The 15396-nt window shown below is 53.5% G+C and overlaps 1 protein-coding gene across 6 annotated transcripts in view; it reads left to right on the forward strand.

The window, feature by feature from the left end:
• Nucleotides 1-15396, forward strand: part of CIC (capicua transcriptional repressor) — an 83912-nt gene that overhangs the window by 64499 nt on the left and 4017 nt on the right. For 5 of the 6 annotated variants that reach the window (XM_069742318.1, XM_069742323.1, XM_069742322.1 and 2 more), the window contains exons 3-16: nucleotides 5663-5812; nucleotides 5901-6108; nucleotides 6780-6909; nucleotides 7065-7247; nucleotides 7457-7622; nucleotides 7718-7917; nucleotides 9461-9689; nucleotides 9771-9868; nucleotides 9956-11108; nucleotides 11192-11400; nucleotides 11637-11806; nucleotides 12464-12648; nucleotides 12797-13096; nucleotides 15182-15371. In XM_069742318.1, coding sequence (XP_069598419.1) covers nucleotides 5663-5812; nucleotides 5901-6108; nucleotides 6780-6909; nucleotides 7065-7247; nucleotides 7457-7622; nucleotides 7718-7917; nucleotides 9461-9689; nucleotides 9771-9868; nucleotides 9956-11108; nucleotides 11192-11400; nucleotides 11637-11806; nucleotides 12464-12648; nucleotides 12797-13096; nucleotides 15182-15371 — 3571 coding nt within the window. The remainder of the gene's footprint in view (nucleotides 1-5662; nucleotides 5813-5900; nucleotides 6109-6779; nucleotides 6910-7064; nucleotides 7248-7456; nucleotides 7623-7717; nucleotides 7918-9460; nucleotides 9690-9770; nucleotides 9869-9955; nucleotides 11109-11191; nucleotides 11401-11636; nucleotides 11807-12463; nucleotides 12649-12796; nucleotides 13097-15181; nucleotides 15372-15396) is intronic. The other variant, XM_069742324.1, reaches the window with a different exon arrangement.

Raw genomic sequence — 15396 nt, forward strand, 5'->3', positions numbered from 1 at the left:
TGTTCCCCCCAGGATCCTGTTCCTTAGGCTCTGTCTCCCCTGGATCCTGCCCCCCCCCCCCCCCAGGATCCTGTTCATTAGGATCTGTCCCCCCCAGGATCCTGTTCCTTAGGATCTGCCTCCCCTGGATCCTGTTCATTAGGATATGTCCCCCCAGGATCCTGTTCTTTGGTATGTGCATACCTATGATCCTGTTCCTTAGGATCTGCCTCCCTTAGGATCTTATTCCCCAGGATGTGTTCCCCCCAGGATCCTGTTCCTTAGGCTCTGTCTCCCCAGGATCCTGTTGCTTAGGATTTGCCTCCCCTGGATCCTGTTCATTAGGATCTGTCCCCCCAGGATCCCGTTCCTTAGGATCTGCCTCCCCTGGATCCCCCAGGATCCTGCTCATTGGGATCTGTACCCCCCAGGATCCTGTTCCTTAGGATCTGGATCCCCCCCCAGGATGCTGTTCTTCAGTATCTGCATCCCTAAGATCTGCCTCCCTTAGGATTCTATTCCCTTGAATCTGTGCCGCCTATTCACCCAGGAGCCTGTTCCTTAGGATCTGCTTTCTAGGCTCTGTCCCCCCAGGATCCTGTTCCTTAGGATCTGCCTCCCCTGGATCCCCCCAGGATCCTGTTCCTTAAGATCTGTCTCCCCTGGATCCCACCCGGATGCTGTTCTTTAGTATCTGCAAACATGATCCTCTTCCTTAGTATCTGCCTCCCTTAGGATCCTATTCCCCAGGATCTGTTCGCCCCAGGATCCTGTTCCTTAGGATCTGCCTTTCCCGGATCCCCACCAGGCTCCTGGTAATTAGGATCTGTTCGCCCAGGATCCTGTTCCTTAGGATCTGCCTCCCCCCAGGATCTTGTTCCTTAGGATCTGTCCCCCCAGGATCCTGTTCCGTAGGATCAGTCTCCCCTGGATCCCCCCAGGATGCTGTTCTTTGGTATCTGCATACCTATGATCCTGTTCCTTAGGATCTGCCTTCCTTAGGATCCTATTTCCCAGGATTTGTACCCTCCAGGATCCTGTTCCTTAGGATCTGCCTTCCTTAGGATCCTATTTCCCAGGATTTGTACCCTCCAGGAGCCTGTTCCTTAGGATCTGCCTTCCTTAGGATCCTATTTCCCAGGATTTGTACCCTCCAGGATCCTGTTCCTTAGGATTTGCCTCCCCTGGATCCTGTTTATTATGATCTGTTCCCCCAGGATCCTGTTCCTTAGGATCTGCCTCCCCATAGCCCACCAGGATCCTGTTCCTTTATTATCTGCTCCCCATCATCTGTCCCCACCCTCTCAGAATACCGTTGCTTAGGATCCTGTCCCTTAGGATCTTATTCCCTTGGATCTGTCCCCCTAGTCACACAGGATCTGTTCCTTTGGATCTGCCTCCCCGGGATCTTATTCCCTTGGATCTGTCCCCCTAGTCACACAGGATCCTGTTCCTTAGGATCTGCCTCCCCGGGATCTGCTGCTGCCATCCCTCGGCCCCTTCCCTCCTGCCGAGGTTGTAGCAGGACAGTTTCTCCCCTCCCCCACCATTGGCTCAGTGACCCCGCCCCCTGCCCTGTGTCACCTCCCAGTCACTGCGCTGCAATCTGACCCGCTTCCCGTGCCAGACTCCGCCCTCCTCCCGCTGCCACCAATCCACGCCCAGCAATCCTGCAGCATCATCTTATTACCATGCCGTCCAGAAGAGGTGAGGGGGGAGTCGCGCCCTGACCAATCAGCGCTCTGATAGCACGTAGTGTCTCATTTGCATATGACTGACATTCCTGTGCCAGCCAATGAGCAGACAGAGCGGGTGAGAGTGCTGATTTGCATGCGAATGACACGTCTGAGGCAGCCAATCCCGGGGCAGAGCGGTAAATGGGCATGCGTAGGGGGGCGCAGGCTTCCCTCCCGCTCCCCCGCCCTCTGCTATTTCTCTCAGAGAGGGGAGAGTGAATGGTGCCTGATACAATGTTACAGGCCGGAGGGAAGGGACGCGGGGAGCGCGGGGCTGCGAGCAGCTGACACCCGGACACCTCCGCCCCCGGAGCACGGACACCCCGGAGCACGGACACCCCGGGGCTGAGGACCAGCGGGAAAACACCGAGCGGGGATCCCCGAGTGTAGCCTGCACCCGAGCTGCGCAGCGGCATCATCACCCCGCAGGCCGGCTGCTGAGGGGGACCTCCGACAACCGAGGGAGAACACGGCTCCGACAACCGAGAGGAAAACAGCTCCGACAACTGAGGGAGAAGAAAACGGCTCCGACAACCGAAAGGAAAACGGCTCCGACAACCGAAAGGAAATCAGCTCCGACAACTGAGGGAGAAGAAAACGGCTCCGACAACTGAGGGAGAAGAAAACGGCTCCGACAACCGAAAGGAAAACGGCTCCGACTACTGAGGGAGAAGAAAACGGCTCCGACAACTGAGGGAGAAGAAAACGGCTCCGAAAACCGAAAGGAAGGAAAACGGCTCCGACAACTGAGGGAGAAGAAAACGGCTCCGACAACCGAAAGGAAATCAGCTCCGACAACTGAGGGAGAAGAAAACGGCTCCGACAACCGAAAGGAAAACTGCTCCGACAACTGAGGGAGAACACTGCTCCGACAACCGAGAGGACAACAGCTCCGACAACCGAGGGAGAAAACGGCTCCGACAACCGAGAGGAAAACAGCTCCGACAACCGAAAGGAAATCAGCTCCGACAACTGAGGGAGAAGAAAACGGCTCCGACAACCGAAAGGAAAACGGCTCCGACAACTGAGGGAGAAGAAAACTGCTCCGACAACCGAAAGGAAAACGGCTCCGACTACTGAGGGAGAAGAAAACGGCTCCGACAACTTAGGGAGAAGAAAACGGCTCCGAAAACCGAAAGGAAGGAAAACGGCTCCGACAACTGAGGGAGAAGAAAACGGCTCCGACAACCGAAAGGAAATCAGCTCCGACAACTGAGGGAGAAGAAAACGGCTCCGACAACCGAAAGGAAAACGGCTCCGACAACTGAGGGAGAGAAAAACGGCTCCGACAACTGAGGGAGAAGAAAACGGCTCCGACAACCGAAAGGAAAACGGTTCCGACAACTGAGGGAGAAGAAAACGGCTCCGAAAACCGAAAGGAAGGAAAACGGCTCCGACAACTGAGGGAGAAGAAAACGGCTCCGACAACCGAAAGGAAAACGGTTCCGACAACTGAGGGAGAAGAAAACGGCTCCGACAACCAAGAGGAAAACTCCGACAACCGAGGGAGAGGAAAAGGGCTCCGATAACCGAGGGAGAGGAAAAGGGCTCCGACAACCGAGGGAGAGGAAAAGGGCTCCGACAACCGAGGGAGAGGAAAAGGGCTCCGACAACCGAGGGAGAGGAAAAGGGCTCCGACAACCGAGGGAGAGGAAAAGGGCTCCGACAACCGAGGGAGAGGAAAAGGGCTCCGACAACCGAGAGAGAGGAAAACTGTTCCGACAACTGAGGGAGAGGAGAAGGGCTCCGACAACTGAGGGAGAGGAAAAGGGCTCCGACAACTGAGGGAGAGGAAAAGGGCTCCGACAACTGAGGGAGAGGAAAAGGGCTCCGACAACTGAGGGAGAGGAAAAGGGCTCCGACAACTGAGGGAGAGGAAAAGGGCTCCGACAACTGAGGGAGAGGAAAAGGGCTCCGACAACTGAGGGAGAGGAAAAGGGCTCCGACAACTGAGGGAGAGGAAAAGGGCTCCGACAACTGAGGGAAAGGAAAAACCCCTCCGTGGTACATCTCCGACAACTGTGAGTGAGACTCCAATCTGCGGAGACATTCCACAAGAGTGAGGGAGATTCCTCTGAGAACCCGCCAACAGCTGAGGCCTCCAGAAGAGACCCCCCTGGGAGAGAGCGCGGCCTGCATCGGGGCGGGTTCTGTGCACGGCAGCCTAGCCCCCCGCCTGGAGCAGCAGATGATGGGGGGCGCCCGGTGGCTACCCTGTGGCGCTGTCATGTGAAGGTGCAGCTCCTCCTCTCTGGCAGCTCCTCTACACATTTGTTATTGTTTTCCTGCGCTGCCCCTCGTGGCTCCTGGAGGGGGCACACTACACCGCTGCAGCACCATCCCTCTGCCAGCATCACCTGTACCTGTTCTCCTGCATTGTGCCCTCCGGACCTGCAGACTATGTGACAGCATGGCACGGGCACCCAGGAGATGTCAGTGACTGCTCCCAGGGCATCGTGACCACTCTGTGCCCAGCATGTTCTCCGAGAAGACCCCCAGTGCCCGCGGCCTCAGCATGTTCGGTTAGTTCCCTGCTCTACAGGTGTCCTCTCTCCCCTGGTGATGGCAGTGCCCGCTCTGTGTAGTAGCATTGTAGATGTGTGTGGATGTGTACGGGGCAGCGGGGAGTGAGTGGGAGGACTCCGCTTAGTGCATCGGCCTCCCTGACGCATTTGTTTTGCTCACTGGTCCAACCCCTGATAGTAAAGGATTTAATTAAGTGGCGCATCTAAACCAGGAGATGGCACAAGTGGCAGCGGCGGGGCAGAACTAGTTGGGGGCCACTGGATCTAGATGTTGACGCAGGCAGTGAGCTGCAGCCTGATCAATGAATTGATTAACCCCTTCTGTTCCTTTTTTTCCCCCTGCACTCTTGCATAGTGGGGTAGTGTATCGCGTCGGCTATGCTTGGCATGTGGGTATATATGTGATGGGTAATGCTCGACCTCGCTGCCCCACAGCCGGGCAGCTTACCTGGACATCAGCTTATCCATAGGGGGATGCTATTGGCATTGGGGTCACCAAGATGAAAGATTATTGCCTCCCGTCAAATCCCTTAAAGGGACGGCAACCTAAATGAATCCCCCTGTATACACTGAGTGTAGCTGGAGAGAATCTATTGCTCGCTGCTATCAGCCATTCCGACCATAGTATTCCTCAGCTGGGAGGCAGACACGTGTCCTCTCGCCTCCCCGTAGTGTCGGGGCGGATCGCACCTCTTGTGCTGGTACACAGCTTGTGTGTGCCGCCATCATCTTGTTTTGGCAGGGTACGGCGTACATGTATCCCACAGCGACAGAAGATTCCCCATGGGGAAAGGAAGGTTGCGGCATGAGACACTTTATTTGCATTGAAGGTCCCTTTAAGTAAAGCTGTGCTCCACAAAGTTCAGGGTGTCGAGGTTTCATCTGCCTCGGGAATTTTAAATAGGTTCTGCAGAATCTGTTCAGCCTGGGCCTCCTGATTCATGAGATTCCAGTCGTCAATTTTCGGCGCTGATCCTTGCATTTTTTTCTGGGCAGGGTCCTCTGGACATGCACTGGTGGCTGTTGCTATAAATCTAGTGCCCCCCTTTAAGCCCCAGCTCGGATGTGTCTGCCTCTCCTACCTCTACGTCTCACATTGTGTTTGTGGCCGCTCTGAGGTCGTACGGAAGGTCACTGCGAGTCTGAGAAAACAGGAACGAGAACAAAAGGAGACCTTCCTGAATCTAGGGTGCGCGCCCAGCTCTGCTACATACTGTGTCAGCGGGGGTCGGTCACTGCCTCGGGGACCCCACTACCCAGCCAAATCTCCGGGGGACGGGGGACTGAACATTAAGCTTCTTTATTGCATAGTTAGAAGTTTGGTACTTCTTCTTTGTTAGATCTCTGCTTCCTGTCAGTGAATGGAATTGTATCTGGAGGCGAGAATTTGCAAAGATTAATCTTGTCTCTTCTTTCTCCTAGTCTGGACTAACGTGGAGCCGCGGTCCGTAGCCGTCTTTCCTTGGCATTCTCTAGTTCCTTTTTTGGCCCCGAGCCAACCAGACTCTTCCGTCCAGCCCACCGAGGGGCAGCAGCCGGTCACCCACCCCGGGGCCTCCAGCCAGAGCAAAGGTATGTTACGTCCTGTACGTCCATTATGTGCCCACCCACTACGTTGGCGAGTATAATATGAAGGGTTAATCTTACTCTGCTCCTCCAGAGCCCCCCGAATCTGCATCGGTGGCCAACGAGGCTGTCCCTGTGCCAAGAGTAGAAGATGAGCGGTGCGGAGTCACCCTGACCGATACAGCGCCCCAGCTACCCAACGAGGAGCCCGTGAGACAATCCCAGCACCAAGAGGTCACCACGCAAGTCACTACCGCTGACCGGAGGGCGGATAGCGAAACAGAGAGTGACCACGATGACCCGTGAGTAGGGCGCTGACAATGCAGATAACAGGTGCGCCGACCCTGTCCGCTCGGGGGCGCCGACCCTGTCCGCTCGGGGGCGCCGGCCCTGTCCGCTCGTGGGCTCCGGCCCTGTCCGCTCGTGTGCGCCAGCCCTGTCCGCTCGTGGGCTCCGGCCCTGTCCGCTCGTGGGCTCCGGCCCTGTCCGCTCGGGGGCGCCGGCCCTGTCCGCTCGGGGGCTCCGGCCCTGTCCGCTCGGGGGCGCCGGCCCTGTCCGCTCGTGTTCACCGGCCCTGTCCGCTCGTGTGCGCCGGCCCTGTCCGCTCGTGTGCGCCGGCCCTGTCCGCTCGTGGGCTCCGGCCCTGTCCGCTCGTGGGCTCCGGCCCTGTCCGCTCGGGGGCTCCGGCCCTGTCCGCTCGTGTGCGCCGGCCCTGTCCGCTCGTGTGCGCCGGCCCTGTCCGCTCGTGTGCGCCGGCCCTGTCCGCTCGTGTGCGCCGGCCCTGTCCGCTCGGGGGGCGCCGGCCCTGTCCGCTCGGGGGGCGCCGGCCCTGTCCGCTCGGGGGGCGCCGGCCCTGTCCGCTAGGGGGGCGCCGGCCCTGTCCGCTAGGGGGGCGCCGGCCCTGTCCGCTCGGCTTCAGCTGTGGATTTCGGCACATTGGACAAGTTTTCACCTGTGCTCTATTTCCTTGCAGGTTCTTTACGATCGGCCCCTCGGAGATCCCTCTCCAGGTGCATTCTGGGAAACGTCGGACGCAGTCTCTCAGTGCCCTCCCCAAGGAACGAGACTCTTCCTCCGAAAAGGACGGGCGAAGTCCTAACAAGGTAACCCTCGTCAAATTCTGGTAGAAGTAAAGTGGGGAGACACGGCCTTGCACCCACCTCTTCAGTATTCCCAGCGGTGGAAGCCCCATCTATCGGGTGTAGGGAGTGGATACCCCTTTAATACGTGGTCCTTTTTTATTTTATTTTATGTACAGAGGGAGAAGGATCACATTCGCCGTCCCATGAACGCCTTCATGATCTTCAGTAAGCGTCACCGGGCCCTGGTGCACCAGCGCCACCCGAACCAGGACAACCGCACCGTCAGCAAGATCCTGGGCGAGTGGTGGTACGCGCTAGGCACCAAGGAGAAGCAGAAGTATCACGACCTGGCCTTCCAGGTACCCATAGGGGGCAAACTGATTATTGGAATGGGTGGTGACGGCACCACGATGCATACTGCGCCTTAAATGAGTTGTCCAATTTATGGCCAGTCTGCAGGGATAGGTCACCGGTATGAGATATCTTATTGTTGGGGCAGAATTAAGACAATGGTGGGTGGGATGCACCCCGGTATTGGCACGGTCACTAGCATCGTCTCTTATACCAGGTGAAAGAAGCACATTTCAAGGCGCATCCCGACTGGAAGTGGTGCAACAAAGACCGTAAGAAGTCCAGCTCGGATGTGAAACAGGTGATGCCCGGTCCCTGGGGTGTGCCCAAAGAGATGAGGGAGAGGAGTATGTCCGAGACTGGCACCACGGCCGCCCCCGGAGGTGAGCCCGTCCCTCATGTCGGCATTCTGCCCCTGCGTCTATCAGACCAACACGGAAGTAATTTTTTTTTTCTTTTTTCTTCTCCATTTCTTAAGTTTCCTCAGAGATTGCTCCGTCCGGTCTGATGCTGGAATCCAAGCTCGGAGCTCCGTCATCCACTATGCCAAGCGGGGATCGCCTACCCACTACCTCCACTGCGACAACCCAACTTTCTCGCCCCCGGGCGTTCTCCCACAGCGCCGTGCAGAGCATGGAGCATCGGGAGGACAGCCAGGCCCTGCAGGAACTGAAGCAGGTACAGCGCCGACATTGCCGAGGGACTCGTGTAGGGTGAATTTCTGTGAAAAGTCCCTGTTACCGGTCAGGAACTGGGACATACGACGCCATACATACAAACATATGTGACCCCCCACCCGGGCCCTGGTCTGTCAACGTAATCCCTACCCGGCCCTGGTCTGTCGACGTGACGGCCATAGTCCTGCAATTTTTTATATTTTGCTCATCTCTAGTATTCATTTCCATCACTGCTGATTGCCTGCTTAGGAGTCCAGTGGGCGGTCCTACTTGGCGATTGACTTCCTCCACTGTATGCATCTGTAAGCTGTCAGTCGCTTGAGTAGAACCACCCACTGGACCCCTACTTACCGATACTTCTGCTGAAGGCCACTCTTGCATTCACCACGTCTCTGCTCTTACAGTAAATAAGCCGGTCACTGCTGGAGACTAGAAAAGCAGGTTAATAGTCTGTGATTATTAAGGTTACGGCCCCCTCTGCAGTACACGCTGTCCTTCTGGGTCCCAGACGCAGGTGTAATGTCTGGGTCTGATTGTCCTTGTTAAAATGTAACCTGTCTGGAGAGCAGGCGATTGCGTCTATTACCCAGAGAGCATTGGATAAGGCGCCACCTGGTGGTCACACAGAAATCAGTCACCTAGTCAGGGTCTCTGCATAATGGCCCTCTGATCACTGCCGGGCGACCAATAGGAATGGCTTTCTGCCTGCCTGTTAGGAAAGGAGTAGATTATCTACAGATGTCTGGCTCTAGAGCTAAAAATGTTACCAGCTGCCAGAGGGGGAGAGGAGACTGATTCAGTCCAGACCCATTTGCATTATATAGCAACATTTTGTTGGGCTTATATGAACAGCTTCCGGAGGGGGAAGGAGACTGATCCTGTCAGTCCCCCCTCCAGCATTACTTGGCCGTTGGTTGAAAATACTGTGTAAAAGGGATTATATTGTCCTCTGCCAGAAGAGGAAAGAGACTGGTTTTAGTCAGGGCCTTTTGCATTACTTGGCTGTAGATCTTAGAGAATTTCTACTGGGGGGGGTGGGGGGGGGAGTAAAAATAATTTGTAGTCAGCTATCCGAGGGAGTAGGAGACTGATCTTGTCAGTTCACATGGCATTACTTTGCAGGATTTATATTGTAGCTGCCAGAAGAGGAAGGAGACTGATTTTAAGCAGAATTTGTTGCATTACTTGGCAGTAGATCTGAGACTTCTACAGAACAAGTAAAAAGGATTTATATTGTCAGTTGCCAGAGGTGGAAGGAGACTGATCCTGTCCAGAGCCCATTGCATTACTTGGCGGTAGATCTAATAAGTCGTCTTCTACAGAGGAAGTAAGAATCCACTTCGTCAGCTGCCAGAGGGGGAAGGAGATGTCCAAAAATAGCATGTAAAAAAAAAAAATTCTATTCACTGACCAGAAGCAGAGGTTATAAAAACATCTAAGAAATTGAAAGATGATGTATATTGTAAAGTTGGCGAACATGTAGTTGCACGCGAGTTGAGTCCATACGTGTAGTCATATACTGCAACGATGGCCGTTATTCACAGATGTGCTCAAGTCGTTCTCCATATTCCAACCAGAAGGCCACGTTCGGCGGCCCGGAGCCCACGGCGTTCCCAATGCCTACACACAGCGAGAGCTCTGTCTGCCCGACGTCCCGCGCCTGTCTGACCCTTCCGGGACCTTATCGCCCGCCACGCACCACCAGCGAGGACATGACCAGCGACGAGGAGAGAATGGTCATCTGCGAGGAAGAAGGGGACGACGACGTCATCGGTGAGTTCCTGCCCCTCGCCGACGTCGCATGATTTGTCAGATTTCCTCACCTCCTTCTCTAATTTATCTCGTCCCCGGCAGACGACGGATTCGGCTGTGCGGACATAGACCTGAAATGTAAGGAGCGAGTCACCGACAGCGACAGTGAGGGCGTATCTGGAGACGAGGCGGAAGGCAAGGTGAGTCGCCCAAAGATATTGGCCCCCTCCCCAAATCCTTCACTGTTAGATTACTGCAGTTTAACCCCGTCATTGCTGTTTCTCTAGGGTCCCCCACAAGGGGTCTTCTCGCCAGTTATTCGCTCCGCCTCCCTGTCCGGAAACTTTCCACTTTCATCCGATGACTTGAAATCTGAAAGGCCCGTCAGTATGGTTCAGTCGCCCAAGCCCAGCGATCACCCACAAGCCGCTTTCCCTCGTGGATACCCCCCACTTCCTCCAGCCAAACCACCTCCTCGTCAGCCCAGCCAGCACCAAGCGAAAAGACCACCAGAAGTGCGTTTCACCATGGTGGACCCAGCGGCCAGCTACAAGAGGAAGCGCGTCTCTGAAAGCGGGGGGCAGAAGGTTTTAGGAGAGGCGGCCCCTCCGCTCAGTCAGTACACCACTCAGTCCGTCATCTCGCTGAGTGCACCCCAAACTCTCGTCCTACCCAGTTTACCTTCCCCCAACAACTCAAGCACCGTGTATTCTTCAATGCCCAGATCCTACGACCTGCAGCGGGGGACCCTGGACGGCCGCTCCATCGTACCCACACTAGGGACTGTACTGGTGTCAGGACCACAGGGACTCGGGGTCATTCCCCAAGGCTTCAAACCGGCCACCACAGAGGTGACTAATGTGGTGAAACCAGTAAGCAGCACACCGGTGCCCATAGCCAGCAAGCCGCTGCCGGTAAGCCGGAACAGCAGCAGCGAGCTATGTGATGGGCGCATACCTGGGTCCCCCGTGGGCATCGGAGTAGTGTATGCCCATGACCGAAAACCAGTGCAGCAGCTGACGTCTCCAGCATCTTCCCCACTTCCACAGGGAAAACCGGCGGGTGGGCTAGTGACTAACCTCCTTGTAGGGGCACCTAGCTATGGGCAGCCGGCTCCCAATTCTGGAAACGGTACCGGACACGCTCCAGTCACGGCTCTGCAGTTTATTACCCAGAATCCTACAGGTAGTCCGAACGGAGCTGTGCCTCTAGGAATCCTCCAGCCGCAGCAACTGCTTCCAGCAGCAGCAAACAAGCGGGGCGGCATCACCCAACTGCAGTATATCCTGCCCACCATACCCCAGCAGTTACCGGGGGGCATCCAATTCACTCTTCCACCTGGAAATACAAAAGTGATCGCCACCCCTCAAGCTGTCCCAATCGTCCAGCCTGGCCCCGCTGCCAGCCCATCACTGGGTATTGTGTCAGCGGGTGGCAAAGGTAAAACGCCATGGCGGCTCTGCCAAATTATTATTTTTCTCCTCTGTCTTCAGTCTCTTGATTGTGTCTCTCTTCATTCACAGCCCAGTCTGTTTCTCCAGCCCCTTCACCAGGGAGTTGTGCGCAGCTGCTGCCCGCTCCGGGAATCCTGGCATCCAGTACTCCTGTCCAGGGCAAGATGCTGGTTCCTGTGACTGCATCTCATATGACTGTGCGGCCCAACCCTGCAACACAGCTACCACTAGTAACGTCTCCTTTCCCCGTGCAGAACGGTGCTCAACCCACCAATAAGGTACATGGCAGAAAATCCGGAGCCAAGCATCACTGTGTCAGCGCAAGCACGCTATCCATCCTCTCACCTGTCCGCGCGCTGTCATTGTGCATCCGCGCGCTGTCAGTGTGCGTCCGCGCACTGTCAGTGCGCTGTCAGTGTGCTCTTGCAGTGTTCGGAGACTTGAACCTGCAGTATGAACTTGTATTTTGATTACTTGCTTCCTGTCTCATTTATCTTCTCCTGTTACTTTGCAGATCATTCAGATCACTCCGATGTCCATGGTGCAGCCGCCAGTCCCTTCCCAGAGTGCCTTAGCGCCCCCGGTTAATTCAACACTCCAGAGCGCAATTCCAATCACCATGGCGACTGCGACGGTCGTGGCCGCGACTTCTCAACAGCAGAAAGTCATTTTACCGTCTACCCGGTAAATGCAGCAAACAATTCTTGTTCTCTGCATCATATAGAGCAGGTGGATCTTTTAGGACAGAAGAAAGCAGAAGTAAATGCCATTCTTTTTATCATTAATATTTTTTTTTATTATTATTTCTTCCCTGCCTTCTTAAGGCAAGAGAATTACCACCTTTTTTGGAGACTTTTTATTATTATTATTATTTAATTTCTTATTTCATAAGTGCATGTAATTGAGGCTGAAAATAATTTATGCAGTTCGGTTCCATGAAATATTTTGCATTGTTTGCCATCTATAGCCTCTGTGGTGCGCCGGCTGCAGGATGAGTTAACTGAAAATCCATCAGTGAGCTCCTTCTAATCGTCTTATAGGCGAATTTGTAGATCTTTTTAGCTGTAACTGAATTGCAAAAATTATTTTTAGTCCCAAATACATGTGTTTTGAGCAAAAACACACACACACACATAAAATATATATACATAGTCCTAGTACGTTATCGCCGGCTGTGGCTGCTGTCAGAGACCGAGAGGCATCTAAATGGTTAACAGCCGCCGCCAAAACTCTGCTCTGATCTGGCTGTTAACCATTTAGATGCCTCTGTCTCTGAGTTACGGCCATGTGCCTAGTAAAATCTATAGACCTCCTTTTCAACTAACCTTGTCTCTCGGCCAGGATCACTTACGTCCCCTCCGCGGCGGGCCCCTCACTACCTCTGGTGACCACCAGCTCGCACTCCCAGGCTGCCGCCCCCGGCTCTGCCCCCTGTATGCAGACCACACTCGCGGCCGGCTCCATGGCTCTCGGCTTCACCACCATAAGTCCGAGCGGTCAGACCATTGTACAGCCGCTGCTCGCAGGTAAGAAAATGCACACTATCCCAGGTGGGCTACATCTGCGCGAAGGGGTCTGAGCAGCAATGCTGGGCATTGGCCCATGGATGATGTTGAAAATAGCGCTGCCTTTAATTATGGCTGATTTTTAATTATTCTTTTTCTTTGATCCAAGGACAAAGCCAAATTCTTGCCTCCGGGCAGGTTGGTGTGTCTCCTGCCTCCACGCCGCCCGGGCCCCCGAATAGCAGCGGCCAGGTCTTAACAGCTATATACCCCTCCGTTGGCTCCAGCACACTGGCTGTGCCGGCCGCTCCTTCCGCACAAAACCTGGTGTACACCGTGGCAAGCACCAGCGTCGTGCCTGCTGCACCCACCACCATACTGCCTAAAGTAGTCACATCTCCGCCAACAATCAGCGCACCGCCAGCGCCATCCACAGGGGGCAGCGCCTCACACGTCACAACAGTTTCCGGTAGGTCGTGCGCGACTACGACTACAGACGGCCATCGCTGCTCATCCTGCAATTCTGCATGAATGAATAATTTATAAAGTGCACATCTTTTAAGGCCTTCATTATAAAGTACATTACCAGTCAAAAGTTTGGACACACCAGGCCATGCAATGGTTTCCTTTGAACAGTTCATTTGTAGAATCACTGGCCTTCAGAAAATGTTTGCCTCTGCAAAACACCCCTGATGGTTGTAGTGTTTTTGTACCCATTGTCCTTTTTCACAACTGTTCTGAGCCAGAATATGGGAAGAAACACTCGACTATATAAAGAGAAACAACAGTCCATCATTACTTTTCATGTAATCTTGAAAATTGTTAGAGCCTTGGAGGTATCATCAAATGCAGTCATGGAAACCATCAATCGCTATAATGAATCTGGCTCTTGTGAGGACCGCTCCAGGAAAGGACGACCAAGAATGACCTCTGCTGCAGAGGATAAGTTCATAAATTACTCGCCTCAGAAACTACAAACTGATAGCACTCCAGTGAACAGCCTTCGCAAATGATGCACAGACAGCATGTAGCAGATAAATCTCAACATCTACTGTCCAGAGGAAATTGTGTATTACGGTGGATGAGTTGGACGCAGAGTAATAATAAGTGAAGGCAAAAGCAGCCAAGAAATGCTCAGCACCTCTGGGAACTCCTTCACGACTGTAGGAGCCATTCTAGGTGGCGAATGCCAAGGAATCTAAGGCGTAGCACATATATTCTGGTTTCTTGCACTTGTTAATTCTAACAAGCAAATTGCAGTAAGTACAAGGAAAATCATTGCATGGACAGGTGTGTCCAGACATTTGATGGCTACCGTGCATAAGTTTGGAGACTTTGTAAAATGACATTATTGATCCTGAGTTATATCCTGTATTATACCCCAGAGCTGCACTCACTATTCTGCTGGTACAGTCACTGTGTACATACATTACATTACTGATCCTGAGTTACATCCTGTATTATACTCCAGAGCTGCACTCACTATTCTGCTGGTGCAGTCACTGTGTACATACATTACATTACTGATCCTGAGTTACATCCTGTATTATACCCCAGAGCTGCACTCACTATTCTGCTGGTGCAGTCACCGTGTACATACATTACTGATCCTGAGTTACATCCTGTATTATACTCCAGAGCTGCACTCACTATTCTGCTGGTGCAGTCACTGTGTACATACATTACATTACTGATCCTGAGTTACCTCCTGTATTATACTCCACAGCTGCACTCACTATTCTGCTGGTGCAGTCACTGTGTACATACATTACTGATCCTGAGTTACATCCTGTATTATACTCCAGAGCTGCGCTCACTGTTCTGCTGGTGCAGTCACTGTGTACATACATTACATTACTGATCCTGAGTTACATCCTGTATTATACCCCAGAGCTGCACTCACTATTCTGCTGGTGCAGTCACTGTGTACATACATTACATTACTGATCCTGAGTTACATCCTGTATTATACCCCAGAGCTGCGCTCACTATTCTGCTGGTGCAGTCACTGTGTACATACATTACATTACTGATCCTGTACTGATCCGTTACAGATTCTGTAAGTCTCTGATACCCCTTTAAAAACCTTGCCATGTATCAAGTTTTGCTTGCTTCGTCCCTCCACTTTCTCCAAGATCCTCCAAGCTATTTAAAGGCAATGTCTCACCAGGTTTTCACTGTGGAATCTGACCCCATCATGAAGTAGCTGTGTGCTATAGATTCTAAACAATCAGCGTTTTATCAGCAGGAGATTATCACTGCAGGACTGGATCTCACGTGCTAGGTAGTCCCGCCACCACCACTGACTGGCAGCTTGCTGACAGTGTATACAGGAGGCTACCAATCAGTGGTGTGGGGGCGGGGTTATTCAGGGCTCAGCATTCGAGCACTGCTAGATTTTGTCTAAAAGGCACCAAGCAGCCCTGTGATATATCACTGGAATCAGGATTTCTAACCCTACATCATTTTGTTCTCAGATGACTATGCGTATGTATAGTTATACCTCTGTGTGACCGGTTATTATCGCTAAACTCCACTTTTGTCCCTTTTGCAGCCTCCTCTGTTACATTCAGTTTAGTGACCCCCAAGCCACAGAGAAACCTCCCGAAGCCTCCTCAGAAGGTAAAGGCCACCCTTGCCAGTATCCCGGTGGGATCGTACGAGGCCAGATCTCCTTCCCCCGGTGGGCGCACCATTTCCAGACCCACACCTTTGCTGCTACACGAAGAGACACCAGAACCAAAGTAAGAAACTTAAGATTCCGGGAAA

The sequence above is a fragment of the Ranitomeya imitator genome, chromosome 10, assembly GCF_032444005.1.
Source record: "Ranitomeya imitator isolate aRanImi1 chromosome 10, aRanImi1.pri, whole genome shotgun sequence".
In the NCBI taxonomy this organism is placed as follows: domain Eukaryota; kingdom Metazoa; phylum Chordata; class Amphibia; order Anura; family Dendrobatidae; genus Ranitomeya; species Ranitomeya imitator.